This window comes from Chanos chanos, chromosome 2 (assembly GCF_902362185.1).
Source record: "Chanos chanos chromosome 2, fChaCha1.1, whole genome shotgun sequence".
Lineage (NCBI taxonomy): Eukaryota > Metazoa > Chordata > Actinopteri > Gonorynchiformes > Chanidae > Chanos > Chanos chanos.
Window position 1 is genome coordinate 28,005,859 of NC_044496.1, and position 27,934 is coordinate 28,033,792.

At 42.1% G+C, this 27,934-nt stretch overlaps 2 protein-coding genes across 4 annotated transcripts; one reads left to right on the forward strand and one right to left on the reverse strand.

The window, feature by feature from the left end:
- Nucleotides 1–851: 851 nt before the first annotated feature.
- Nucleotides 852–12,933, reverse strand: bicra (BRD4 interacting chromatin remodeling complex associated protein). Its single transcript, XM_030766635.1, has 15 exons — nucleotides 12,900–12,933; nucleotides 10,419–10,464; nucleotides 10,248–10,293; nucleotides 9,575–9,640; nucleotides 7,277–9,322; nucleotides 6,927–7,112; nucleotides 4,722–5,360; nucleotides 4,425–4,617; nucleotides 4,226–4,323; nucleotides 3,965–4,093; nucleotides 3,594–3,643; nucleotides 3,247–3,395; nucleotides 3,004–3,098; nucleotides 2,777–2,879; nucleotides 852–2,617 (listed from the first exon to the last, which is right to left on the reverse strand). Exons 2-15 carry the CDS (start codon nucleotides 10,457–10,459, stop codon nucleotides 915–917), a joined length of 5,544 nt encoding a protein of 1,847 aa, XP_030622495.1. The 5' UTR covers nucleotides 10,460–10,464; nucleotides 12,900–12,933; the 3' UTR covers nucleotides 852–914.
- A 4,991-nt stretch (nucleotides 12,934–17,924) lies between these two features.
- napab (N-ethylmaleimide-sensitive factor attachment protein, alpha b) lies at nucleotides 17,925–26,690 on the forward strand. 3 transcript variants are annotated; one of them, XM_030794357.1, is made up of 11 exons: nucleotides 17,925–18,106; nucleotides 18,866–18,945; nucleotides 19,103–19,219; nucleotides 19,598–19,644; nucleotides 22,409–22,486; nucleotides 22,656–22,711; nucleotides 24,110–24,194; nucleotides 24,611–24,715; nucleotides 24,959–25,027; nucleotides 25,701–25,751; nucleotides 26,105–26,690. In XM_030794357.1, exons 1-11 carry the CDS (start codon nucleotides 18,009–18,011, stop codon nucleotides 26,204–26,206), a joined length of 888 nt encoding a protein of 295 aa, XP_030650217.1. In that variant the 5' UTR covers nucleotides 17,925–18,008; the 3' UTR covers nucleotides 26,207–26,690. The 3 variants fall into 3 exon arrangements, with proteins under 3 accessions (XP_030650217.1, XP_030650218.1, XP_030650219.1); XM_030794358.1 differs by having other exon boundaries at nucleotides 18,866–18,942; nucleotides 19,088–19,219; XM_030794359.1 differs by lacking the exon at nucleotides 19,103–19,219.
- Nucleotides 26,691–27,934: the final 1,244 nt, after the last annotated feature.

The window sequence follows — 27,934 nt, forward strand, 5'->3', positions numbered from 1 at the left end:
AAAATAAAACCAGGAATAACTTTTGGCGACCCCCTCCACCCCCAGACACGCATAAAAACAAAGAAAATCTGTGACCGTTTAAACTGTTAATGTGAGACACAAATCGGAATGCTTTAAGGTCAAGTGATCTGCTACAGACTTGGTGCTTCATGAATGCTGCATTTGTCCATTTGTGCTCTCGATAAACCTAAAAACCTAAATTCAAGTGTTTTGGAGACAAGGGCTCCTGTTTTTGTTACTGATGATTTTCAGTGTCAGGGTTCATCTTTCTATGTTGTACTAATAAAATGCAACAACACTTTACAGACAACATCAAGAATTTTGAGGGCAGTTGTAATGAGATAAAAATCTGGACCACAAGCAAGAACTTATTCGTTACCAGTGAACAGATTGCGATATCATCCTGTATGAGTGGACCTAGATGCAGACCTGCCCTGAGACATTAAATCATCCAACACCTTTTTCAAAGCATAACATACACTGAGATAAGGAAAACTAAGATGTTGCTTAAATGATGAGAAAGTGTTGATTTCAATTAATGTGAGATTTACAAGATCAAGTATATTTCTGGTTGATTCTATAATTTCATTTTAACCCACACAGTAAACAACCCAGACAACAGAACAGTGCCAAGAGCAGGCCTGAAGTTTTTCACCCTGCAAAAAAACAAATCAGACAATTTCATGATTAAATCATTCAAGGTGCACTTTCTCCTTTCAAAAGTACACTTGCTGGGCCATATGTAAACCAAAAAGAACATTTTTTTTCTCAGTCAATGTCCTTAGACAAACAAAGCAAACACAGCTGAACAGATCAAAGTGACTCTTTCTCTTTACTCTACTCTTCTCTCCAAGCCTCCTCTGCCTGTCTATCAGTCAGTCAGTCAGTCAGTCAGTCACTCAGCTGAGGGGCTGTTATCTACTGTGCGTCTGTGACACCAAATTCCCATTTTGGCCCCGGCCGCCAACCTGTGGGCCCTGGGTCATCGAGGACGAAGATGTTGCAGAGGAAGAGGAGGGGGGGGCAGACTGTCTGTACGAGGATGACAATAATGACGAAGAAGAAGGGGTGCCCGGATGGTGAGTTTGGTGCTGGTTGGGCAGGTTTGTCCCATGAACCCTCCCTGTGCTTCCTCTTCCAGCAGGCCCACGGCCTGGCGGACCCTGCTGCAGGTTGAGTATGCTGTCTATGGCGCACTGCAGGTGCTCGTTTAGGGAGTCATCGGGCGGCGGACTGCCACTGGAGAAGCTGGCATTGTCCATGTCTGGAGAGTCCGACTTACAGCGTTTGGCAGGAAGTGATGAGTCTCTTGTGTAGGAAGACTCTCCAGGTGAAGGGGGACCTGGTGCATGCTGGTCCATCCTAAATGTCACTCCAGCTCGCTCTCTGTTTTTGCCCCCCATACCCTTCACCCTCCCCAAACCACCCCCTTCATCCCCTTCCTCCTCCTCGTCTTTGTCTGAAAACTGTTGGTGGTGATGGTACGCATTTTTGATACCCCGGTAGAACACATCCTCTACCTCTGCCAAACCCCGTTCCCCTCCCCCTTGCTCTGTGTGTAGATGGGGCGGGCCTCTACCACCCTGCCTCTCCAGTTTGACACTGGCTATCACCGTTCGCTCTGGCTGTGGGGAGGGGCCTCGAGGCTGAGGGGATGAGGTTATGGTTCCTGTGGGGCCAGGTGGTGGAATGGGCACAATGTCCCCACCGCCCCCTGGTACGCCGGGCCGGTGCCGTGGGCTGATATTTTCACGATAGGTTTTGCGTAAGGGGAGGCGGCATGTGGTAAGTGGTGGGTTGGCGGTGGATGTGGGGTTTCGTTTGACACCGCCCACCTCGTGGTGTTCGAGGGTGCCATTCATTTGGGCAGTGGAAGTGGAAGAGGAAGAGGACCAGGAGTGAGAGGAGGATAGAGAAGAGGGAGCAGAGCTGGAGGAATCTCCGCCTCCAGTGGCAGAGCCGGCATGTGTGGTCACTGTGGTAGCAGTTGATGAGGACGCAGGGCTGCAGGTTGGGGGAGGAGTCCTAATCACAGTGGTTACTGTGGTGACGACAGACCTGGCCTTTGGGTGCAGCTCAGGTGTAGGTGGATGGGGATTGTGTTGGGACTGCGAGTGGACTGGGTCCAAGGCAGTGTTGTGGACTACTTTGCTAAATCCTGCCTCCTGCTTGATCTTCAGTTTCAAGCCGATTCGCCGCCTTGCCTCATAGGTCTTGATGGGTGGTTTGCTGGTCCGCTGGGGTAGAGTGTCGTCGTCATCAGTGGAGCGAGAAGAGGACGGAGTGCGGCCGAGGGAAGAGCTCTGACTTGCTTGCTCTGTTGATGGATGAAGCCCTGCTGCGGGTGTTGAAGTGCAGCTTGTAGACCACGACACAGAGGCACTACCTCCACCCTGCTTGATAACTAGTTTGGTGGGTGGGAAAGGAGCAGGGGCAGGGACAGGGGCAGGAGCAGGAGCAGGGGCAGGAGCTGGTGCTGGAGTTGGTGAGGCTGACACAGGTGGCGGTGGTGCTGCTGCTGCTGCTGCTGCTGTGGCTACTGTTGACCCAGTCCTGACGGAACTAAGCTCCAACTGAACAGGCTTCTCCAGCAAGCAAGGTTTTGCCACAAACTCTTCTGCAAGCCGATATGAACAAACAAGTTAACAAAGAAGCAAAACCAAATCAGATGAAAGTCATACAGTCTTTGTTCCATGTCACATGGAACAAACTCTTCCATTTGCAATGAAAAAAAAACAACTAATGACCTTGTTGGACCTTGTATATCTTTCAATACCTGGTTTCTCTTTGGCCAAAATCCTGTCCTGATTTAGAGCAATCTTTTCTTCCTGGATGAACATCCTGTCAATCATCACCATCTCTGCAGAAGGACCCAGCTTCTGTTTAGACACAAATGAGCAAATCACTGTTAGAGTTGGTGGAAGAAGTGAAGTTATTAATAGTATAACAAAGGAAACAGGGTAAGAGGATCACAGGTCAGAAACAATAGGGACAAAAACATACCCTTGATTCCTCAAACAGAAGGTGACGGTATTTATCAATCATGGCTTGCGTTCGTTTCAGAAGCTGACTGGAGACACTTTCAAACTCATCGTCCACTGAGAACAGAAAAAGAGAGAGGAAGGAAGGATTATGCAACTTACAATCATGCAATTAGGACACAAACAGACAAGAACAACCTGAGTAGTGATACAAAGGACACTCTGTTAAGGAAGTAAGTGAAAGAGCTTGTGAGCTCTATGGTACCTCGGCGGTAGTCATGAGGAGAAGAGGCCATGCCCTGGTACAAGTGGTAGGGCAGAAGTCTGTGGAGAGTGTCCTCAAAGGAGCGGAAAGGGGAGCTGTAGTCTGGGTGTAACACTGAGCCTTGTTGTTTCCTCAGCTGTTCCAGCATCCTGCAGAATTGATCATTGAGAAATGAGGATGATAGGACACAGCAATGTTTTGATTCTACTTAAATAAACTTTAACTTGCATAAGAACACCTGGCCACCTACCAGAGGCCAGTCAACTGGCCTGATAAGGCGAACTATAGAAAGTCTGAAAGTTAAGCTCAGATTGGACCACACACAAAAAAATGTAAAAGGCACTAACCTTGCTTCTTTGCTTGGCTCCATGCTGAATGGCCTTTTCAAAGCTGAAGTCTATCAAAAGACAAGCAAAACCACAACATGATGTATGGTTTATTGAACTATAGCCTTACTGCAGTCTTACTCATTTTCATTCCACAGGACCCGGCTAGGAGGCCAGTTCCATTCTACGAGACCACTAACATACCTGTTTGTTTCAACTTCTCTACTAATCAGAAAACCCATCAAGACATGTTAGTGCAGGACTACAACAGAAAAGTACCATCCAGCAAAGGAACAGAAAATCAGAAAGACAGCAGCAATGCATAACAGTATTTTTCTATGACAGCATTCTGACCACTCAGGTGAGTTATTGAGAAAAGTGAAACCTATTACCTGCACCTGCACTGGGGCGGGAGGCTGTGGTGCAGGCATCTGAGAGAGTCCAGTACCCAAAACCTGAATTGGCAGTGCAGCTTTGCCCAAAGAGAGCCCACTCACTGAGCTTATAACTCCCGGCTTAGCCTTCAAAGGACAAACGATTGATGAGGATTTTACAACAGAGCAACAAGTTAAAGAGGTCGACGCTACCAGGAGTCTTTTATAACCTATTATTGTAACTGCGCCATTTAAACACTTAAACTGTAGGTTTCTTACCTGAACTGCCTGGGTAAGGCTTGGTGGTGTGATGCCGTGGTTAACTGTAGATCCTACTGGTCCCGAGGCTCCGGAAAACACTTGGGAATCACTTGACCCTGTAATGGGCAATGTTCTCAATTAGAAACTTCTATTTTTCTTCTACAAGATTTTTGATTTTTTGTTTCAGTTGGGAAAGTACACTAAGGAGGATGCTCACCTGTAGCCAATGTCTTGACTAGCACAGATTTCTGCTGGACAAGAGAGGGGACCGCTACAGGGATCCCAGCACTGGCTGTGGACGTCACAACCTGAGCTGATGCCTGATCTGCCGGTTTGGGGAACTGAGCTGTGACTTGTGGCTGAGGAGCCTGAGTCTGCTGCTTGACCTGGAGGAGGATGTTCTGTTGAACCTGAATGAACAAGCATGAGCAGAAACATGAGATCTTTATCGCATCCCTGGGGAGGCATCCTTTAGTGCCCATGACTGTGACAATGTGGTTTAAATCAGGTGTACCTGATGCAGTTTTTCCAACAGCTGCTTCTGCTGAGGGGAGGGTTGGGTGATAGCAGACATAGTCTGTAGCTGAGTGTTGATCAGCTGCAAATGGTGCTGCTGTTCAGGAGTTAGGCCTGACAAAGTGACCTGCTGTTTCACCACGGCACCTGGAGGTGCACCTACTGCTGGCGTGGCAAACTGGAATTGTGTAGGCAGCACCTGTGGCGGTTTTGGGGAACAAGAAGCAGGAGGCACCTCTGGCTGGATAGATAGAGGCTGGGAGGTGGGCAGAGTTTGAGTCTGGAGTTGCACTTGTATCTGGGGCTGAGGTTGCTGCTGCTGTTGCGGTGGTGGAGGTTGCGGCTGTGTTGCTGGCTGGGGAGAGCCTCCTATCTGGTTGTGTATGATGAAAAGGGGAGGCAGAGCAGAAGGTGTGCAGGAGCGTGATGGAGTCTGAGACTGAGGCTGAGGCTGGGAGGGAGGGCGAGACTGCTGGTGAGCGTGAGGCGACTGGATCTGTTGGCCAAGGGTGAGGGGGGAAGCCTGTGAAGGTTGCGGGCTGTCCGATACTGAGGGGGTCACAGTATGTGTGGCCAAGGGCTGAGATGGGGATGCACTCTGGATCTTCAGTGACTGCTGTTGTCCGGCAGAAGGTACCTGAGGACAAGCAGGCAGGGGGAACATTGTAGAAGAATTAAAGACACATCACGTGAACATTTGGCTTATTAAATTTAATTTTTCAGCTGTATGTTTTGGAACAAAACAGGGTTGCATAAGGTTGTCTGAATTACAACCACAGAGCATTAGAAAGAACACATAGCGGCAAAAAAGGAAACAAGCAGGATAATAGGAAAGCAAGCAGAAACAGGACAGATACATTTTCTTCTCAAAAGCTTTCAAAATACACTTAAACCTGACATGGACTGACAAGAACACTGCTAAACAGTCAGGTCCATCTGAATAGAGCTATGTAAAATCATTTCTGACGAGAGAAACATCAGATCAGTCCAAGTGGATATTCTAGAGAGACAAGAAGTACAATATGAACTGGAAATGGTGACTTTTTAATAACAAAGGGAAGAGTAATCATGGAAAATGTGAGATTAGAGATAATTCAAGGTGAAATTATCTGTAAAGGAAAAGTGAAACAAAAAGAAATTTTCAGAAAAATAAAATTCAGGGAAAATGATCTAGCTAGCTGAGAGGTAAACACTGGAGGTGGCAGGCAAGTGATCAAGACTGAACTTTGGAAAGTGGTCTTGAGGGTGGGAAATGGACTTGCTTTTCATCTTGGGGGAAACTCTGGGAGTGAAATCCAGCAGCTATGTCAGTATAAGAGGTATGTTTTGGTAAGATGTTAATTTTATAGGGAAAAGAAAGGACACCAGGACCATGGAGAGCTTAGAAGCTACGGATATTCCACTCTACAACATGCAAAAGAGACGAAGGGAGATATATATAAAATGGTCAAGTTATAGTAAAGCCCTTTCCAAAGGCATACACATACCACACCAAATATGAGAAAGAAAAAAGAAAAGAGCAAACGCATCTTCTGCATCATTAACATTGCACTTTCACTACCATTACAATATACTGGTATGAAATAGTGTGTTTAAAATAATAACTCAACATGCAAATTTCTCATGCTGGCTTTCATGATCAGAGATGTGGCGATTGTCGGCAAGCGTGGATCGATAAATAAACGCTGAATAACAAACCATTTAGAAAACATCTTTGCTGAGTCAAAGGAAATGAGTCATAGAACTACAGGCAAAGACACAGAAATGGTCTAATAGTTTCACAAACTTGTCAATTTTAGTGTATGAGGAAGACAAACACACTCTTAAGGTTCAACGTTAGTTATAACAGGCAAAAAAAAGCAAGCAGACAGAGTATCAAATACCATCATACTAATACCAACTACTAGATATTAATATTCTAAATCTGAGTATTCCAAAATGAGAATAGGCTGCAGACCATGAAGACAGCAGAGGAGACAGATGCAAAAATGAAACTGAAAGGGACATTAAGTGATATGAAAGGCATTAGGGTGAAGAAATAAGAGACAGATAGAAAGGTCTACATGCAGATCAGCAAGGCACATTAATAGAGGGTGGGGGAAAGAGGAGGAGAGGGAGTTCTGCTGGGAGACACAGTGTTCCAATATGCAGCAGTGGCAGCAACAAGTGGGTGGGGCTTAGCACAGAGCGTAGGCTCGTCTACCTTATTAACCACTGCTGCCACGTGGGCAGGGCCAAGGGAGGGGCTCGGACTCTGACCCGGCTGAGTCTCAGTTAATAGGTTGTCATGGCCTGAGGGGACTGGACCAGAACTGCTGCCGCTGACGATAACAGATGCAGGTACGCCAACAGAGGCAGGTGGGTCTTTCCCTGCCTGGTGTTGCTGGTCCTGACATAAGCAAATTTATCAATTCAGGAGGAGGGGAAGAGGTACAGTAGTAATCCAAAGTGGTCAGAGGTCAGCTTGGGCTTTCATTTCTATTTTATGTTAGCTTACTGGCTAATGCACACAGTTTACAATCACCAAATAAGGACTAAAGAGAACACACTGACCTGTTGCAGGAACATTTGCAGAGACTCTTGGCTAAGGATCATGCTAGAGCCCTGTGGCGTCAATAACACCTTGCCTGGGCTATGCTGTGCCTGTGGGGTAAGACCCACTGAAGCCAGAGATGATGTCGATGTTGCCACAGTAGAGGACGGTGACGAGGATGACGACACTGAGACAGGCGCTGTAACAGATGGGACTGTCTGCACAGTGAGGATCGAAGGCTGTGGTTGAGTCGGGGCAGCATGAGCAGTTTGATCTGTGGAACTGCCCAGCACAGTGATGGCCTCCCCTGGCTGGCACTGTGCCAAGGCTCCTGCACCACTGCTGCTGCTAGGGATGCCACCAGGCTGCTGTTGCAAAGTTGGTTGCAAACTAACAGCTGAGCTTAAGCCCTCCATCGCCAGGGAGTTCTGTATTGGCATCCCTTGTATGACTGTTTGGACATGCCCTGTAACCGGATGGGCTTGAGTCTGTGTCTGGGCCAAGGAGACAGGCATTTGGAACAGTGTGGGATGTCCTAATTGACCGGGTTGGAGTTGGATGGGTGCAGAGAGAATTTGGGTGGCGCCAGGATGACCCTGTGAGGCCAACACCTGGCCAAGATTGATATTCTGATTGGCTGTCAGGATCTGATTGGCAATAATCTGCCCCCCTGTTCCCTGACTAGTGATGATGTGACCACCTGGGTGCTGGGTCAGGATCTGTCCCCCTGCCTGCAGCTGGGGTAAGAGGAACTGGTGGTTTTGACCTTGCAAGACTGTCTGGGGAATGACAATGCTGCCCTGTTGGTTTAATAGGTGAACACTAAGAGGTTTACCAGTTGTATGAGGAGCCTGTTGTTTAAACAGAGCTTGTGGAAACTGTGCCCCTTGTGATGTGGGCTGTGTGCTCAGGACCACATTTGAGCCTGGTTTGCCAGTCAGGAAGGCCACATTCTGGGCAGCAGACACTGGGACTTGCTGTACACCAAGGGCCTTGCTGGCGTCATTTTGTAAGGAGTGAGGAGCTGGGACCTGCTGTTGTTGTGGCTGTTTGAACAGTTTGGGCTGGATAGCGCCACCTTGTGGAGGTTTGGGCTGTATTGGAGTTGGTGTCCTCTGTATGATGACATTCGGCATGATTTGGCCTTGGGGCTGAGGCTGTGTTTGAGAACTGATTCCTGTTCCGATAGGAGCACCTCCAAAACCCACAATGCCACCAGGAGCAGCCATTGTGCTGCCACTACTATTGGTGTTTGTGCTACTCACACAAACTGCTGGCCCATTCAAGGCAGGGGACCCAAGGGTGGCCTTGCCCCCTTGAATTAATAGCCCCCCTCCAGAACTGAGAACAGATCCTCCAAGCCCAGTCTGGGCTCCAGCAGCTGCTGCCTCAGGCCCAGGCTGGTGCAACTGGTACCCACCAACGGTTTTTGTCAAGATTTGCTGCCCAGAAGGGTTTATTGTCATTACAGTGGGCTGGCCCACAACTTGTATCTGTCCAATGCCCAAAGGTCCTGACTGGCTTCCATTTGGTAGGGCTTGAAGGCTTGAGATTGGTTGAAGGGTAACGTTTCCCAGGCCAACTTGCTGCATGAAAGGCTGGACACTAATGGCCTTGTTCATGACCTGGGGTTGAAGCTGTAGGCTTGGATGAGCCAGAACGGACCCAAGCATGTCTGGTGTGGCATTGGAGGGTGTGGTAGTGGTGCCTGGGCCAGGAAAGATCTGGGTAGGTCCTCCAATGCCCACCCCTGGCAGGCCAGGGTCTGCTAGAGGTTGGACCACCTGTGTCAGACCAGACAGCCCGAAAGAGCCCAAGTCAAGCTCTGCTTCAGCTTCCTGAAGGCTCTGTTCTGTAATGTTGGCTTCAGCCAGACTCTGCTGAAGGATATCACATGGTTCGTGATTTGTCCCAACGCCATTACTCCCGCCATCTCCGCCTCCTCCCGGTGAGCCCCCAAGAATGTCATCATCCTCAAGGAAGTCCAAATCAACACTGACTCTGGGAAGTCCTGAAGGCTCGTTCGTTGGCAACGGAGCCTGTGGCTGGACCTCAGGAACATGGCCCTAGAAAAGATGGAGACAACAGAGTCTGATTGTGGACATTGCAAAAGGTTATGGATGGAACTGGAAACAAATGGCAGAGAGGGAAATGAGATGCAGAAGCCTCTGGTACCCTGGAGGCCCAGACAGGAGTTGTAGGTGTGTCGTTGGTGGATGTAGGTGCAAATGTGACTGTTTTGAAGGGAGGAGCTGTTGAACGCATGCCACATGAACAGATGGAGACAAGAGGGTGGGAAAATGGGGGATGTTACTCACCCCAGTGCTGGAGAAGAACGAGCTGGACGGGTCACTCGAGCCATCCAAAAGGTCGTCAGTGTCCAGCTACAGACAGACATACCCACGATAGGACAGAGAGACCACACCGATACAGACAAACACATGAGGGGGGCAGCAAGGAGACGTACAGGGGACAGACAAAGGGGTGAAAAGCAAGGGAAGAGCAAGGTAAGTGCAGTGTGTAGACCCACCAGTGCACAAAACAGAAAATCACAGAAGTTAAGCCATTTAGCAGGACAGGGAGACAAGAAAAGGGGGAATCAAAAGATGGGGAACCATTTGATTAGTATGTCATTTATGTGAATTAAAAAAGAGGAGAACTCAGGGTTGAAATTAAGAGACGCAATCATATTGTGAAAGAAGACACCCATAAGCAGAAGAAACGATTCAAGGACAGGAACATAAATTCCGCCCAGAAAAGGAGTTGAGGACATGGGGATATACTCTAGATAGCTAGCATGTTGTGTGTGAGGTGCTGTGCATCTATGCAGCACAAAGAGAGGTTTGACACCATGTCTGGGTAGCAGCCATGTTTATTGACATAGTAACCCTGAACCCTTATGAAGATAAACAAATGACAAGACACCGCTCTGGATTCCTGACAAGAACAGCTGACAAGACACCTTGTCTGCCATCCACTTTCAGTACTCACATGTGTTTCTGATCCATGAAGAAAGTCATTGAGTGCTTGTGGGTCACTGTAAGGCAAGAAAGCTCTGATGAGTTTACTCAGACTCTAAACTGCCTAATTCTTGACACTCTTGAGGAGTAATATTGTTTAACACCATGACAGACAAGCCTGCAACACACATTGTGTACTTACCAAATTACATCTAGCAAGCACCTGCCGTCTTCATCATCCATGTCAACTGGAAGAGAATAAAAAACAAACAAACAAACGAAAATATATATATATATATAAATATTGTGCACTTGCATGGGTGAAATATTACATTCACACTAATAAGAAACCAATATGAATCTTCTTCCACCAGAGACTACCATGCAGTACAAATCTCACTGCTTTAGATTTACATACGAGCTTGAACTAAGGAGTGCCAATGAAAGATAGACAATGCTACAACATTTGCTCAATACTACAACTATGAGACTCTTGCTTAGAAAAAAAGATAATCTATATTAAAACCTAATACCATAAAAGATATTAAAGGTGGTTCAGAAGATGTGCTGTCACTATAAGAAGAATAAAAGCATTTATACTTTTCACTACTGAGATTATCACATTTTTTTCAAGCAGCATGAAAGCATGATTAGTCTATAACAACCTTTTTATTCCATCTCATAATTCACTATTTAGAAGCCACACATATTATTATTTATACATTATTCAGAAAACTGACTGGAAGGACACACATGCTCCATCATAACAAAACAATGATCACAAGTGTACCATCATCACCATGTTAACTAAAATATGACAAGACAGATCATAACAGCCTGGTTCAATTCACTTCACATTCAACTGCTTTTCATCCATAAGAAGAGAAGTGAGAGAGATGAATCCTCTTAGGGGATGTAGGTTTCCCTCCCTTTTATTTTTGGCCTTAATGACTTTCTTGAAGGTCAGTTCATTCCCTGCCTCTAACATACATAACAGTCAGTCAAACAGGCTAACAGTTTAACTTGGCAAATTATAACAAAATGCACAGAAAACATCTCACCAATTTAAAAAAAATGCAAATAATTGCGACTTTCAGTGGTAAAACTGCACCATTCAAAAAACAGATGTGTCTCTGAGAGGTAATAGTACCGCACCGTGCTAACATTCTTGGATGGCGTTACAGTTGAAGTACAACACTGTTTACATTTTTGTCATCACTATCTAATTAATTATTACACTAAGCCCATCCGAAATATGACCAAACGTGAATAACCAGGGGAACTACCCTTTACCTAAAATACACCGGAGCAGCTCGTTTACATCATATTAAGACTTATTGTGCTGGAATTCGTCAATCATTGTTAAACACGAAAGTGGACCTCAATGAGCAGCGGGCAGGGGTGTCTTTAAAAGTCCTACTGGAATGTTACTCATACATATGTAATTTGTCCCCTTAAAATAGATTATAACAAAGAAAAGTATACTTAAATGAGCATTGTAAATTCTTGTTAACAATGATTTCACAGCTGACGAAAATACTCGAATATGACTGAACACCACCTTGGTGTTTATAAGTTTTCATGACGTCTGGTGTAAAATAACTGGCCATAAACGTAAACATAGTGTTTCCATAACCTGATTTAAAACAAATTAAAGAGGCGCAATATTTAGATAATCTGATTTTGAATACTATTTGACCATGCAGTAGAACGAACGCAAGAAAAAAGCGCGGTTTTTGCTCGGTCTCACACAGACAAGATGATAGACCAGAGACGTATTAAAAAAAACATGCAGACAAAATATCCCAGAGAATGTTGTTCTTTGCAACTCGATAAAAACAAAAACATTCATAAAGCTGGAATCGCGGCGGTCATTTAGTCTAATCTCAAAGAAACCAGAACCACAAAATGCATATGGGGTAGGCGGGGACGCGATGTACGCCAGTTCAAAAATAACCTGCAGTGTAACCTATCAAATCCAGATTTCGACAAAAGCATCCCTCTTGTGATGTCTTAAAATCACACACGAGCATCACACACTGAGAAGAAGGATAAAAATGCATGAATGGAGACTCCGGAGCCATAGGATACCAGGGGTTTTATCTCGTTTTGCATTGCTACAACTTTCCTGGAAATATCGGGAAGTGCAATGCATTTGATTCTGTTTGCTACTTAATCAGTATATTTAACGTTTCATACCATCTTTATTTACTTAACTTAAAAGCCTTCAACGCGCCTATATTCGATGTTCGAATTACAGCAAATTCAGTTAGCTAGCTATTGCTAGCTGACTAGCTATAATTTTGCGTTAACAGGTTTAGACGCAGTACGTATAAACCTGACAATAATGGAATATCACAATGATGATTCTGAATTAAACGCTTGAGTTGTTCAAAGACATGGATCAGTAACTGTCAAGATTAGACGTTCAGCCTCCCTTAAAAGCAATTGCGTATCTTTATCCTTGCGAGCTAAATATGAGTTTATGTTGGAATACTCTTGGACCAGGGGGTATGCTTGGGAATTCGTTGTAAAATCAATCTATTTGGCTTGTCGTGCAGGAGTTAGGCTATATGGACATGGTAGAAGTGATGTTTGCGACCTGGTTGCAGTATGCAAATGTTGCAGCTTTATAGTAGTTATTCAGATTTATAGAGAAATTGCTACATTGTAACAAACTCACCCGAGACGATAGAGGTGCAGGCAGCGCGGGGTCTCCAGTACGGCCCTGCACGGGCTCCGATTCAGGACCCGATCACAGAACTCAGAAGCAGGAAACAGTGGCCCGCCGCGTTCGCCTGCTCATTAATCACTTCGAAACAATACATTCCAGTTCAACGAACACCTAATCAGATTGTGTACACAAGCAGAAAAGTCAGAAGTATCTTATTTCAAACTTCGTTCAAAAATCGTTAAATTATAAGTGCGATTTAAGACGTTTCCGGACAAAAATAAAGTTATCACTCAATTGCTGTTATAAGTATTTAAATTTAGTGTAACACTATTGTTCGTACAGTATATTTCCAATTTTATTGCTGAGCTTGGGGACCTGCATGCTTTAACGATCTGTGTGCATGCATGTACGTAATGACAAATGGCGCAGACGTTTCATCATCTTGGGAAACATACGAACACTGTTTACTGCAATCACAAAAACACACAGGCGGATAACGCTGTAACTGTCGTCTGGGTCCGGATTCATGTCTTGGAAAAGCTTTTTATTTGTTTGTTTGTTTATAAACACAGTGAAATGTGTGACAGGAAAACATTTATGAACAGAAAAAACCGTTTACTGAGTCTGATTAAACTGAAGAATTACACTGTGCGAAAATATAGGGTAATGTGAAGAAGGAAGTATTTGGAAGGGGAGTGACTTGTCGCGTTGTTTATGCTCTGTGATTGGTTGAATTTGAAGTAGGCCTTGAATATTGTTTACAGTTTGGGTGTGGCTTCAAAGGTTTACATTGGGTCAGTGGCATTCGGCAATATTAGGGATTTGATTTGAAATCACCGCGTCGGGTGTCTGAAACGGCCCGTGATATAATTTACGTCTCATCTGTTGTATTTTCATTTAGACATGAGGATGATTTGTGCTTGAAGCTTATGATTGGGAGACATCTTGAATATTGCTAACCGTCAAGAGCAAAGTGTTCGTGGCCGATTGAGTCCATTCACATCTGAGAAGCGGGGTGGAAGGGAAGACAGCTAAAGATTTCTAAGTCATCAAACATAAAAAGATCATAGCTTGAAATGTAAACGTGGAGATAATAAATCGTATCTTAGCCCTTTCTTTGTAACCCATTTCAAGAGTGATACACTTTCTCTTCCTGCACAGTAGAAGGCGCCGAAAGCCTGCGTCAGGACGGGGATATTTTCAGTGTTATTCTGAACTCACATTATTCCCTTCTCCGACTCTTTATCCAGTCGCTCAACCAGCTGTAACCTCCCCAGTTTACCTTGATCTTCAAGGTTGGAGTTGTTAGTTGTTGTAAAGCATTTATATTCTTCAATTTGGTGATTTGGAGAGGGAGGGGGAAAAGGAGAGAGAGGAAAAAAGGTTGCACGTTTGGTTTGTGTCTGGTGTCTGAGTTGCAGTTGCAAAGGTCTGCATGCCTACAGAGATTACATTGAACGAAATTTGAAGACAGATTGAAGTATAGGGGATGCTATGGTTGAGTACCACACTTTTAAATCTGTAGATATTTCTCAGACCCAGTGGCTCAAATTTGACACGATTCATTTCAACAGTCAGCTTAAATTCTGGGTTTGACATGGGTAACACTTTAATTCTCTTAGCATACTTTAGCAAAACATTAATTGCTCTCAAAGACCTTCACTTCTTCACACAACCTCAGGCTGACATATTTCAATAAAAAGCTGCTCAAATCCTGACTACAAACTGATGGAACAATTGACACAAGTACTGCCTTGCGAATAACAAATATATATATTGAGTGAAGTATATATATGTGTGTGTGTGTGTGTGTGACTGTCAAATCAGTCATCGGTTTGTCAGTCTATATATATATATATGTGTGTGTGTGTGTGTGTGTGTGTGTGTGTAATAAAAATGTTGCCGCACTAGCTAGATGTGTATCTAGTTGCCCTGTCTATTAGCATATTAATCTTTAAGCCTCCCTGCTAGGACTATAATGTAATCTAAATTCAAATGGTAGAGATTGGCCTCCCTAATTGCCCATCTGACATAGGGCTAAAAAACAAGCAAACAATATAGTTTTAAAAAGATAAATGGCACTCTGGATATGAAGAACTTATTTTGTACAGGGAAGTTGTCATGGTAACCAAAAACAAAGCTTACAGAGTGATATATTAGTGCAAAGAAGATGAAAACAAATGACATAAAGCTGCCATCTTATGATCTATCACACAGATATACATTTAAAACTAAAACAGTGCCACACACATGACGAAAAAGCTTTGTAAGGCTGCCACCTGAACACACTAACTGCTGGCTGGGGAAATACTGCTTATTGATATGTTTCAGGAAGTGTACCCAAAAAAAAAAAAAAATTGAAAGGGGAACTAATGGGTCAGTGAATTTGATAAAATCACACTTCAGTCAACAAAAAATTTTTAGAACTTTATTGAAGTACTATCATCTGCTGGCAAAGACTTGGACTTCACTGGTGGTGGCGTTGTGTAAAATGATGCCACTGGATACAAGAGAACCATAGAAATCAGTTAACTTCTCTCTTTAGATCAGATTCAAGAGAAACATTAGATATTTGTACAGTAATATAATCATCATTATTAAACATCATATATCAATGATACAAAGAACGTGTTCAACTCTCTGTAATCATGAAGTTAGATAGCAAATGCACAAACTTAACCTTGACATTGTCACATCTGAAGAGCATTTATTGTAATAGATTCAACAGAAAACTTCAAATAATTTCTCTGATCAAGTGAATTGAACTCCACAGGCTTAGAACTACACCAGGTTCTAGAGTGGTTGTTCTTTAACACTGGTCTTCCATTACTTAAAAGATCATAAAAGATCATCAACACACTCCATCCTCCAGATTTCTGTCCTGCGCTAATATTACTCTTTTGATCCGAATGCTCCTAATGCTTCTACCTTTCCTAAAACAGACAGCTGCCAAATCTCAACTTTTCTCTTTTGTTCTACACAGACATGAATTAGAATTCCGACCATAAGATCGTGAGAAGTATTGTTACCATCCTAACTGCATGGCTGTCCCTGATCTACCTCCTACCCATTACCCCCATACACTGAACTAGTGGCAAACCTTCCAAATGGACAAAATGTTTGTACAAAACAAAATTGCACAATTCAGATATGGTAATCTTTACTAATTAATTTACACGATTCTCTTTCAACCATCCCAACAGAAAAATCACCAAGTTTCATTAAACATCAGGAGTTGGTTTATAAATAAGCCATGTGACAATTCCATTATATCCCCAGGCTCTCATATTTTGTACATTTTTGTGTATTTGTGTATTTTATTTTGTGTAACTCATTAATGCTGAACTGGATTCCTCTTCTTGGTTCTGGTTTACAGTCGATTAGATCAACTGTAAACAATTGTCCTGGATCACCATCCTCTTGACTGCACTGTTCAGATGTTGGAGACCACTTATTTGAACTGTTATACCCTCTCTCTGGGCCTTTCAACTTTTGTGATGCGGCATCAGGAACACACTGGGTGTGCTGCCATGCACTTAGTCATTACCATAAATTCTTTAATATCATTCCTGTAACACACCTTGATGGAGAGAAAACAGCAGCACACAAAAATATACTTATGACTCAGGGTCATAACATTGAATTATGGATATTTAGCTAAAATGGAATGAACTCTTCCCATACAAATGTTTTGCCTTAAGTCTGAGTACAGTGTGTTCTGCTTCTTTGTCGTTTACTTTGTTGTAATATGTGTAATTATGTAACATTATTGTTTATTTGTGATCACAAAAATAGTACTATTTAAATAGCACTTAAAATAGTACTTTAAAAAAAAAAAATCCGAGTAGTAATTTTTTAAATAGTTTTTCTTCCCTCAGTAATATTCGCACTACCAGTAAAGACTCAATTATACAAGTTGCAATCACTCACAGACAAACTACCATCTTTCCTGGCCTCCATGACCACATTATGGATTCAAAGGGCCCACTGCCGGACATTTGTTGGGAATAATGGGAATTGTAAGAAGACATGGTTATTGTTTCTCTCTGTGTGTGTGTGTGTGTGTGTGTGTTTAACAATTCATCCTTTATTTGGAGCAATTTTTATTATTCCTTCTCAGTGTGTTTGCTGGATGGCTATATATTTATGAAATCATGCTTTAAATTTGAATGTCTGAATGAACCAACTTTAAATTAGGAGGTTTAGTTTGTTTACAGTTAAAAAGCTTAGACTACTTCTTTGAAAGTTGAGTAATTAGACCTCTGTTGGGAGCACCTCCACCAGAGAGACAAAAACACTATTTTATATTTATTTTATGCTTGATTGTCTTTTGATTGTTGACTGTTTGCATGGGACCTTACAGGTGTGTGAAGTTTGTGGTGTGTGCATACATTGTAGGAAATATTGTGTTTGGCCTTTGTGATATGAGTAATGTGAGGTGTATGTGTGTCATGTTAGAATGTGATGTTTACAGTATGTAATCTGCATATGGTGTGCATTATCTGTATATGTGTGTGAGTGTGTGCTTCAGTGGGTTTACTTCAGCAGTGAGAAAAACAGCCTTGTCATTGCTTGGCTGTTGTTAAATGGTTTGGCACCGTTCTAGAATGAAATGTGAAGCAATCCACCACTTAAGCCAAAAGGGATTTTTTTTAATTCAATGATACATTTGATACTCAAAATCAGTTAGGAATAATTACAAAAAGACTAATTCCATTGAAAAACACTAATAGCCAAGTTTGGGGATGGCCCAGACTTTTATGGAGAATTTGGTGTTTCTACCAAACTAGAGACGATGTTTTTATAAAACTTCAAAGAATGAATTAAAACTAGAAAAAATAAATTGTAGAAATGGTGAAACTAACTTTTTTTTTTTTTAAATCTAAGTTTCTTTTCTAAATTATCTATCTATCTATTTTTTTTTTAGTTTAACTAAGCTAGGCAACACAGTCCAGTATAGCAGACATTCAGCTCACTACTGTACCAGCTCACGTGACGAGGGTTAATTGTCGAAACTTTCGACATGATAGTGAATCGATGTGGTCTCTCCCTAGAGTGTCTCGCTTAAACTTTGTGAATTATAAACTGAACAGTTTGCGTACATAGTAATTAGACGACATGGACAACTCTGGTAAAGAAAAGGAAGCCGTGGCTCTTATGGCTGAGGCAGAAAAGAAAGTTAAATCTTCGCAGTCCTTCTTCGGTTCTCTGTTTGGGTGAGAATATTTTAGTAAGCTAACTAACGCCAGTGTGTTGAAGACGAGCTAGACGGCTAGCAAAGTTAGCTTCCTTGGTATAAAAAGTTGAGAAGTAAGATGGCAGACGTTAATCGCAACGTATTGTCAGAAACCGTTCATTAATTCAGGACATATTATTATCGGTTTAAAGTACGTTGAACTTCTTACTAGCCACGTAGCCAGCGAAGCTAAGATAGGTTAGCATAGGTTTCTCATCCAGTTAGCTTGAAAGGTGTTATCCTATATGCTAACTGGCGAGTCAATATCAGTTTGTCTGCTGTTAATATTACTTTGAGCACAGTTTAAGTGAAACATTATATATGCTTGAACGATTATGGTGTTTTTAACTGTCCAACAACATGAGTGGATGTGGAAGAACTGCGAAGAGTGGACTTCAGGGCCTCTTAACTCTAAACTGGAATGTTTTGCAACTTGCTATACGCTGGGTAACCACTCAGCAGATTTCGACATCTCCTCGGTATCAAAGCTAATACATAAACAAACAGTCAGTTGACCGAGTAATGCAGACTCAAGTTTCATAGCTGTTTATCATCTTGTTAGATTTAACTTAAGGTGAAATGAACATAGTAACACATTCACGTATAGTTACAGTCACACAGACAGCTATTGATTTTGCTGCAAATATACATATAGTTAAGCTACAGTAGTGTTAACTTCGTGGGAAAAAACTCGCTTATATCACAGTCCGATTAAATTTCCGTTTTTCTCGCCTTGCAGAGGCTCATCGAAAATGGAGGAAGCCTGTGACATGTATGCCAGGGCTGCCAACATGTTTAAAATGGCAAAGAACTGGAGTGGTAAAGCCATCAAACTTCCCACCTATTTGCCAGTATTCAAATACATATGTCTCTGTGTAACAAACACTTGTTATGGTGTCTTAATCATGGACGAAGGATGACGTATGACATACTCTGAGGGGGGTGCAGCATTAGTGATGAGACTGTTCTGTTTCAGCTGCAGGTAATGCCTTTTCTCAGGCCGCGCGTCTGCATTTACAGATGCAGAGCAAACACGACGCTGCCACCAACTTCATCGATGCTGGCAATGCTTTCAAAAAAGCTGACCCTCAAGGTATTGTTCTGCAAGCATACACGCCGTTCACTGCAGCTATCTAATGACTTCAGTCACATGCCAAACACATGGCCTGGAGCTGTCTAGCTGGACTGTGCAGTTAAGATATTTTAGATACATGTAACATGTATATTGTTTAAGCTTAGATCAGATGAAGGAATTTCATTGCTTGCAAAAATAATGATCCACTTTGGGATCTCAAGTGGACATATCATTGCTTCCTCATGGTTTATTACCGTTTTGAATGCCTCTGTTGTTTAAAAGGTTAATGATTTTCTTTTTACTCCAAACCCTATGTCAGTCGATGGGTGAGGTGTTGTCTCCAGGAGAATGTAAAGTGTCAGTGATGTTCCATCTGTCTCTCTTTTTTCTTGACAGAGGCCATCAACTGTTTGAATAGGGCCATTGAAATATACACAGACATGGTAAGGACCTGTGACCTTTTTTTTTTGGCCCCCATGCATAGAGCCTACATGTAAATAATCGTGTCTGTTTTTGTTCACTGTGATTGTCAGCTGTGAAATGATGGCTGTGTCTGGAGTTTTAGATGACTGAGACGTTTTGATTGTCGTCCACTTGTCGTTTGTTAGAACAAACAGATTATGTTGTCTGCAGTTTGACTGGCCTTTAAACTTAAGGTGCGACATAATATTGCATCTTTTGACAGATGGCCTTATGGTGCTAGCTCTGTTCACTGCCAAAATTGGGATTTAAGCTCAGTGTCTAGTTTAGTGGGTCATGGTGGGTAGTGCTGTTGCCTCACAACAAGAAGCTCCTGGGTTTGATTCCCCGGCTGGGCGGCCAGGGTCCTTTCTGTGTGGAGTTTGCATGTTCTCCTCTTGTCTGCATGGGTTTCCTCCCTGAGCTCCAGTTTCCTCCCACAGTCCAAAGACATGCAGGTCAGGTGAATTGGGGATACTAAATTGCCCCGTGGTGTGAATGGTGCGTGAATGTGTTTGTCTGTGTGTCAGCGCTGTGATGGACTGGCGACCTTTCCAGGGTGTTTCCCCGCCTTCTGTCCAATGAATACTTTGATAGGTTCCAGCACCCCCCCATAAGCGGCTTAGACAGTGAGTGAGTGAGTGAGTGTTTAGTTTAGTTTAGATTGGAGATATCTTTCTGGCCACTAGAGGGTATGCAAGTTCTTTAACATTTTGTCTGAGGCTTGAGAGTTTTTTTTCCTTTGTTTTCCTCTGGGCCTCAGATCCGTACATTGTGTTCTGGTACAAGACTCAGCAAAACATAAACGTGCAGCTCTTAATCATCTGTATAAGGTGTCTTTTTGTAGAGTAAACATGTGCAGAGTTTGGATACCTTCAGAAACAGATGCAGGAAAAACTGTAGGCCCAGTGAAAGAGTTTAGGTAGAAATTTGGTCAGGTTCAATGCGGTTTCAAACCACTGTCTAACTACAGACATTCTTGTGTCATTTTAAATCGTTCGGTGCTTTCGTCATCCTGCATCCAGCAGCATTGTTCAGCTTCATCTACACGTGTTTGCAATTCACCTCAAGTTATACGCGGTGTGTTTATCCGTAACTTATAGAGGTTTAAAACAGAAGACGTTGTTAGAGTGTTTGTACTTTTTGTACAGTGTTTGGACTGCACAATTTGGTCAAAGAAAATTTGGTCAAAGAAAAAAAAAAAATCATACCATGGTTAGACGGAAACAATTTGCGATTGCGATTTGAGCTGCGATATGATAAACATCTAAGTTAGCATCTCATATATTTTCTTAGTTCTCAAGACTAAAATCAGATATAGAACTACACTGTAAAAGGATGTTTTGAAACAATTATGTCAACAGAATCATACTTTGAAATGTCTCAAACGGTACAAATTGTTTATAACCTTTCAAAAAAGGATTTCCCACAGAATGTCACACATGTAAAGTCACCAGCAATTGTTTGTTTTAGTTCAGGTCAGCTTTCGTCTGTCTTTTTTTCCTTTCATGGATAAATTCATCATAAAGCTCTAAGCTGTCGTGAAGCACGGGGTAATGCCCAATGGGATGTCCAGAAAACTAATGAAAGAGTTGGAGGCAAAGAACTCCACGCTAAGTAGGGTGGCCTACACCAGACGCGGGTTCACGGATTTAAAACTTTTGAACGGATTTATGACTGAGATGTACAGAAATACAAGCTTGACCAGCCAATCAGACATGATTTTTTTCCGTTGTCACTTTATGTTATAATATATTTTATTCAATCACAGCCTTTTGCGGTTTAGCAATCGCACGCGAACATATCACGATTTCAATTTTCATTCGATTGATTGTGCAGCCCTAGTACTCATTACACCCTGATGAACACCTCTAGGTTGAGCAGTAACTCACGTTGGCTAACATTTCTTTTCTCCAACAATAATCAAAGGCCAGAGTCAGGATATAGCACAAACATGCAGGTGGAATTTATGTCATTAAAAAGAACCCTTAAAGATTGAGTCACATCATTCCACAAGGTCATTTTTGTGGTAGAACAAGACCTACCACTGCAAAAGATTATCATCTTATTCATCTGACCATAGCTTATCAAAAGCTTTTCCTCTTCCCTGAAAAATCCCAGAAAAAAGACTTCAGTCTCTCTGCCTATACTATCTGTCCTGACTGAAACACAGCCAGCAAAGAAGCATGCATAGAGATTTCCATCAGAGGTTTCTGTCAGAAAACAGTACAGTCAGATTAAAAGGGATGAATCACCAGAATGCATTAAGAGAGACATATACAAAAGGAGGGGGCGTGGAGTCAGCAGTTCAGGACCAGTTCACCCAGTAAAGCTTACTGCTTCCTCCTGCAGAACCTAAATCTTTCAGTGAAAATGAAGGAAACATGGTCCCACTAAGCTAACATTGCCTGAGCAGTTGATCCAGTGCTGATCTGGTTCTGTCAGCAACTTCTGATTCTATATGTTTGGTAATTTTCAGCTAACTGGCAGTACATGGCCATGCAGGCACAGTGTCGTGTGTGTGTGTGTGTGCATGTGTCGTCTTCTGTGGTGTTAAATCACGTATTCAGACCCTCTTGCTCAAGAGTGTACTCCCTGTTTTCATTTTTTCGGTTTTGGTGAACCAGTGTGTGTTTCCCTCCAGCTCTCCAATACACACTCCCTCTTTCTCTTTTTCTTTCTTTCTTTCTTTCTTTCTTTCTTTCTTTCTGTCTCTGTTTTTGTCTGTCTCTCTGTCTCTGTCTGCAGGGGCGGTTTACCATCGCAGCCAAACACCATGTCACCATTGCAGAGGTATTTGAGGCAGAACTTGTGGATATTGAAAAGGTCAGACCAGGAATTTCTCTGTCTCTGATATTAGCCTTACAGAGCTAAATTTGTTTTCTTTGTCTTTGATATCAGCCCTGTGGGGCTAAATTTATTGTGTATTGACTGGATGGTACTGAGATTACAGTGGTTCTTATCAGATGTTTTGTTTGTTTGTTTTAACATACAGGCTATAGCTCACTATGAACAGGCTGCCGACTACTACAAGGGAGAGGAATCCACCAGGTTGGGTCACACACAGCACAAACAAAACTTTTGATAACCTTATCATTGTCATAGACCAGATAACAGTGACAGCACTGCATCTGATTCACAGATATAATTTTAAGAGGTGCAGAGGTTCATCAGTTTATAAAAATTCAAAGCACAAATTATTTGTCGTTATATAGAGGTGTGCCTTTCCATTATATGTGTGTGTATAAATATATATATATATATGTGTGTGTGTGTGTTTGTATTATTTATACATTCATTACAACAGAGTATTAGGGCCACATTGAGAGGAAAAATCCGGAGATTTCGCGAATAAGGTCGTAATATTACGAGAATAAAGTTGTAATTTCAGAAGAGGATCAGAAGAGTAGCGTGGTGCTGCCCAACGTGGCGCTGATGTGCCAAAAGATTAAGTATTTCGTTGTTCGTGAAACCTATACTAACGTAAAACTTCATAAGACGCTCCCCATTCCTCATTTTAATGCAGGCGGCAGGCTGCTCTTCTGATATTTTCCCTCTAAAATAACATGCATTGTAAATTACGACTTTATTCTAGTAATATTATGACTTTTTCTCATAAAATGACGACTTAATTCTCGTAATATTATGAATTATTTCTTGTAAAATTATGACTTTATTCTCGTGGCAGTTTCCCCCAAGACTGTGTGTGTGTTTCTTCGGATTAGACGCAATTTCTTGCGCAGTCCTCCCCTGATACGTATGATAATGTGGTGCTGATGTGCCAAAAGATTAAGTATTTTCTTAATTGTGAAACCTATACTAAAGTATCATTTAACAAGATGCTCCACGTAGGAGATTAACCTACGTTAGCTCTAGCAGCGTAGTTACTAGCTAGTTCATCTACCCGCCATACTCACTGCTCAGTCAGCCTGTGTGGTGGGGTTCACAGTGTTGATATAGGCATTTATTAATTTAGAGTTTAATTACTTGGCTTGAGTGTGGATTAGGAACTGAATGTTTGTTTTTAAATAATTTTCTTTTTAGTGATGTTTATGGTTATACATGTTTATTTCTGGGTTTATAAAACCCATAAACCAATATTACATTTGAGTGTTCATAATTATTATAATAGTTTATTGAAGCACACTTTATTAACACTACATATTAATATTTTAATATCCTAAAATTAGAAGTGTAATAAAAACAAAAACAGGACTGTTTTGCGGATTTCCACTTTTATTCGAATACAAATACAAATAATTTTTCTGCCTTAACAAATACAGACACAAATACAAATACTAGGATGTCTGCACATCCCTAATATAAATATATAGTTTTTTCTTTCTTTCTTTTTTCTTAAACCACACACGCACACATCTGTATGTGCTGAGGCAGATACTGAAACTAACTGTCGGCATTCTTTTTTTACTTTGGTTTCTGTGCCTCTAGCTCAGCCAACAAGTGCCTTTTAAAAGTGGCTAGTTACGCGGCCCAGCTGGAGCAGTATCCAAAAGCTATTGAGATCTACGAACAGGTGAGTGAGTCAAAACCTGTCATTTACGCTCACTTGCTGTTGAATGTTTTTATCTGAGTTTTTTGTTTATTTTTTATCTGAGTTCTTTGTCCTTCTCCAATTTGTTTTAGTACCGGCCTTTTTTTTTTTTTTTTAAATAAACTGGTTCCCATGACATGCTTCACTGGAATCATATGTATTTAGGTAAAGCCACTGTGGTAGTACAACATCAGTAACTGAGCCATATGAAAAGCAAGCTGTAAATACAGGGACCTATCTGTTCTTGCAGAACAGTCCCTTTTGAATGTAGCCAGACAAAGCACCTGGATCTTACAGCTAACTTTAAAAATATGCTAAAGTGAAGTAAGGATGTAGTCCCAGTGTGGTTTGCATGCAGTCTGTGTGATGCTGCGGTTATGCGTTTGGTCTGGCTGTAGGTTGGGACCCACGCAATGGACAGCACACTGTTGAAATACAGCGCTAAAGACTATTTCTTCAAGGCAGCCCTCTGTCACTTCTGTGTCGACATGCTCAACGCAAAGGTATGCTCAGGCTTTTAAACCAGAGACTGCTGATCAGTGTGAGTCAGTGTGATCAGTGTGTCATTCTGTTCACACATTCCAACACGTAGAGTGCTGGATTAAACACAATTATAAGGCCTCTGAGTGGATGAATTGTCTGTCAGTGCAAATTCAACAGGCCATGAGCCAGCATTCATTGTTATCTCTCTTCCTCTCTCTCTCTCTCTCTCTCTCTCTCATATATTTAACCTTTTCTCAACATAGCTGGCATTGCAAAAGTATGAGGAAATGTTCCCTGCATTTTCGGATTCTCGGGAATGCAAACTGATAAAGGTTGGTTTCCCACCCTCCCAGTTCTTTTCCTAGCTGTTAGGTTGGAGTGGTTTGAAGTGCATATCCTGATCCACTAAAATCAAAATCTTTCAGTGTTGAAATGTAACCTTCAACAGTAGACAACACAAAAAGAGGCTTAAAGTTGATTGAGGATTAAAGTCAACTTCATTTATTAAGGTTAGAGTAAATATCCAATATCCTATTTAAACTGTGAATAATGCCATTGTTTTTCAATATATGATTTTTAAAACCAACCAAACAAAAAAAACCCCAACAACCTGAAAAGCGTGGCATAAGCTCAAATCATTTTTAAAAACAAGTTAAATTAGTTTATGCGAAAATAACACAGTTTCCTGTAGTCTTTGCCGTGCACTGAGAGTAAAAGAGAAAAAAAAAGACAGCAGTCAGTGGTAACCATGTGCCCTCAGCTGTGGATTACAGAACCCTTATGCACTGTGAAAAGTCATTTATGCAAATACATGCAAAACCTTATATAAACAGGGCATTTAATTTAGTTGAGAATTTGACAGTTTGAACCGGATGTAGGAGGCAACTTTAAAACTCGTGAAACTAAGCAACAATTAGTGCCCTCAGTGTGAAATGTGAGAGTTTTGTGAGTGAGCTCTGCTGAGGTTTCATTTATTTTTGTTTTTCGTTTGTCTCCCTCATACAGAAGCTGCTGGATGCCTATGAGGAGCAGAATGTCGACGCGTACACTGATGCTGTGAGTCATCCGATGGCGCACATATGTCACACCGTCTTTATTTATGTGTTATATTGGTTAGGCCAGGATAATACAGCCACTATACATAATTATGAAACACAAAACATGTTCCACAACTGTTTAAAAATAGATCCAGTAAGGACAGCAAGACAATGAGAATGCAAAGCTGAAAGAGCAGATAATGTCCAGGGGAGGTATCTGATGAGAAAAGAAAAGGAAATTACAGGATCGCTTCCGTTTTTGTTTTAAGAAACACCACAGTACAGACACTGAGCAGAAAAACAGGATGCCACTGCAGTAAGAATGAATGACACTGATAGTTGTAATGTAATATCTCTTCCCCTCTGTGTCAGGTGAAGGAATATGACACGATTTCACGGCTAGACCAGTGGCTCACCACCATGCTGCTCCGCATTAAGAAAACTATACAGGAGGACGAGAGTGATCTCCGCTAAAGGCCAAATCGGCCTCTTCCTACAATCACCCCCCCCCCCCCCCCCCCCCCCCCCAAACCATGACCAAATTTAGCAGTCTGTCTCCATATTCTCCTCTTAAGTCTGCCTGTTCCTCTATCACTGACTCTCTTTGCTCTTTAGTCTCTGAGTCACAATGACAGAAAACCCTCCGTTGACTCTCTCCGGTCATATCATGTAGGTGCCTTGCCACAGACATGGTCTCATAGCAGACATCAGAGAACACTAAGTGGTTAAAAACAAACAAACATACATACCAAACCCCTTGTGATGAAGCCGAGTGTGGGTGTCGAGTGCCTTATTACTGACAGTAAAGCCACAGCCTGTTTGGGACGCCCACCGTTTTAGAGCTCAAATCACTGTGCCTTATACTCACACACACAAAAAAATTTTTATCTGTACGCTTCATGTGGTTTATTCTATATGTGTTCTTTGAATTTATATTACGAATTATACTGCAGTTTCTGACTTACACAACAGTGGCTCTCTCTTTGTTTGTGTCATTCTGTGTTTGTGTGTGTGTGTGTTTTTTCCTTTTTTTCCTCTGAATTGCTTCTATAGAGGTGAGGAAAAAAATCTCGTAAAATATATAGTTCTCTCTCTCAGGGGTACTTTGGCAGGCGGCAGGGGGTGGGCGCAGAGTAGTATATGAGAACACAAGTTCTCAGAAGTTCTCTTTTTGTCAGATAGTAAAAATGACACTGGTGGAGAGGCCATTCAACAGGCACTGCATTCTGCTGAAGCATGTCACCCATAATCAGATATTTGTATGGATATTTCTCCATACAAATCAGGAAAAACCAGTTTCGTCTATGGAGGAAGGAAAACTATATTTCCATACCATGTGAATTTGTCTTTCAGAGATATGAGTGTTGGCAAGCATTAATAAAATTTGTGGTATTTTCTGAGTATTATAAACCATTACCAAGAGATATGACCTGACTGGTCTTCTTCAGCCCTGGTTTGTCTTGATGTCTTTTTTTGCTCTTTTTCTGAGGTTGTGCCTATATTTTCATCTGAAGAAACATGGCTTGTTTTGAGGCAAAGGAACCGGGTTTTAGGCATTTGTGTGTGTGTGTCTGTGTGTAGGGGGGGTGATCTGAGATCTGGCCCTGTGTGTGTGTTTTTATTTATACACTGAGCCATTTCAATAAAACAGATTTTGAATTCAGTGTTTAGAGCTGTGTTTGAAACACTGGACCTTAAGTGGAATCTCAGAATGGTGCTGATGACCAAGGTGATGATTACTTGAAACGTTTTTTTTTCTTCCTCACAGGATGCAAGTGGTTTGGTAGCATTATGGTAGACAACTATATAGAGCAGGGGTTTTTGACTTGAGGGGGCCGCAAGAGAAGACTTAGATGCAAAATGGCAAGTACAATGAAAAAAAAAAAAAAATAGGTTGAAAACCCCTGATATAGAGCATGTCTGTTGGCAAATATGATAAGTTACCAGTTTCAGGATGTTCAATCATATTACACTTTGATGTAATATACACTTTGTGTATTTTAAATGACAGTTCTTAGCTGTCCAGCAGCAACTTGTGCACTGTATCCAGATGAGAATGTAAGTGACTGAAAAGATCACTCATTCCCCCAAATTGTTTTCCCCCACTGGCCCTTCATAATAATACTTTCCACCACTTGACATTTCAGAGCACTTTGCTGTCTGAAGCGTTAGTCTTTCATTGAGAGTAGAATTTGATGGCGG

Coding starts and splice junctions, on each gene's coding strand:
- bicra (XM_030766635.1), bottom strand. CDS start 10,459: ATGGATGATGAAGACGGCAGGTGCTTGCTAGATGTAATTTG. Junction 10,294..10,418: donor TGCTTGCTAGATGTAATTTG/GTAAGTACACAA, acceptor CTTGCCTTACAG/TGACCCACAAGCACTCAATG. Junction 5,361..6,926: donor TGGCAGCAGTGGTTAATAAG/GTAGACGAGCCT, acceptor GCTTGTCCTCAG/GTACCTTCTGCCGGACAACA.
- napab (XM_030794358.1), top strand. CDS start 18,009: ATGGACAACTCTGGTAAAGAAAAGGAAGCCGTGGCTCTTATGGCTGAG. Junction 24,195..24,610: donor CTATTGAGATCTACGAACAG/GTGAGTGAGTCA, acceptor GTCTGGCTGTAG/GTTGGGACCCACGCAATGGA. Junction 24,716..24,958: donor TCGACATGCTCAACGCAAAG/GTATGCTCAGGC, acceptor TTCTCAACATAG/CTGGCATTGCAAAAGTATGA.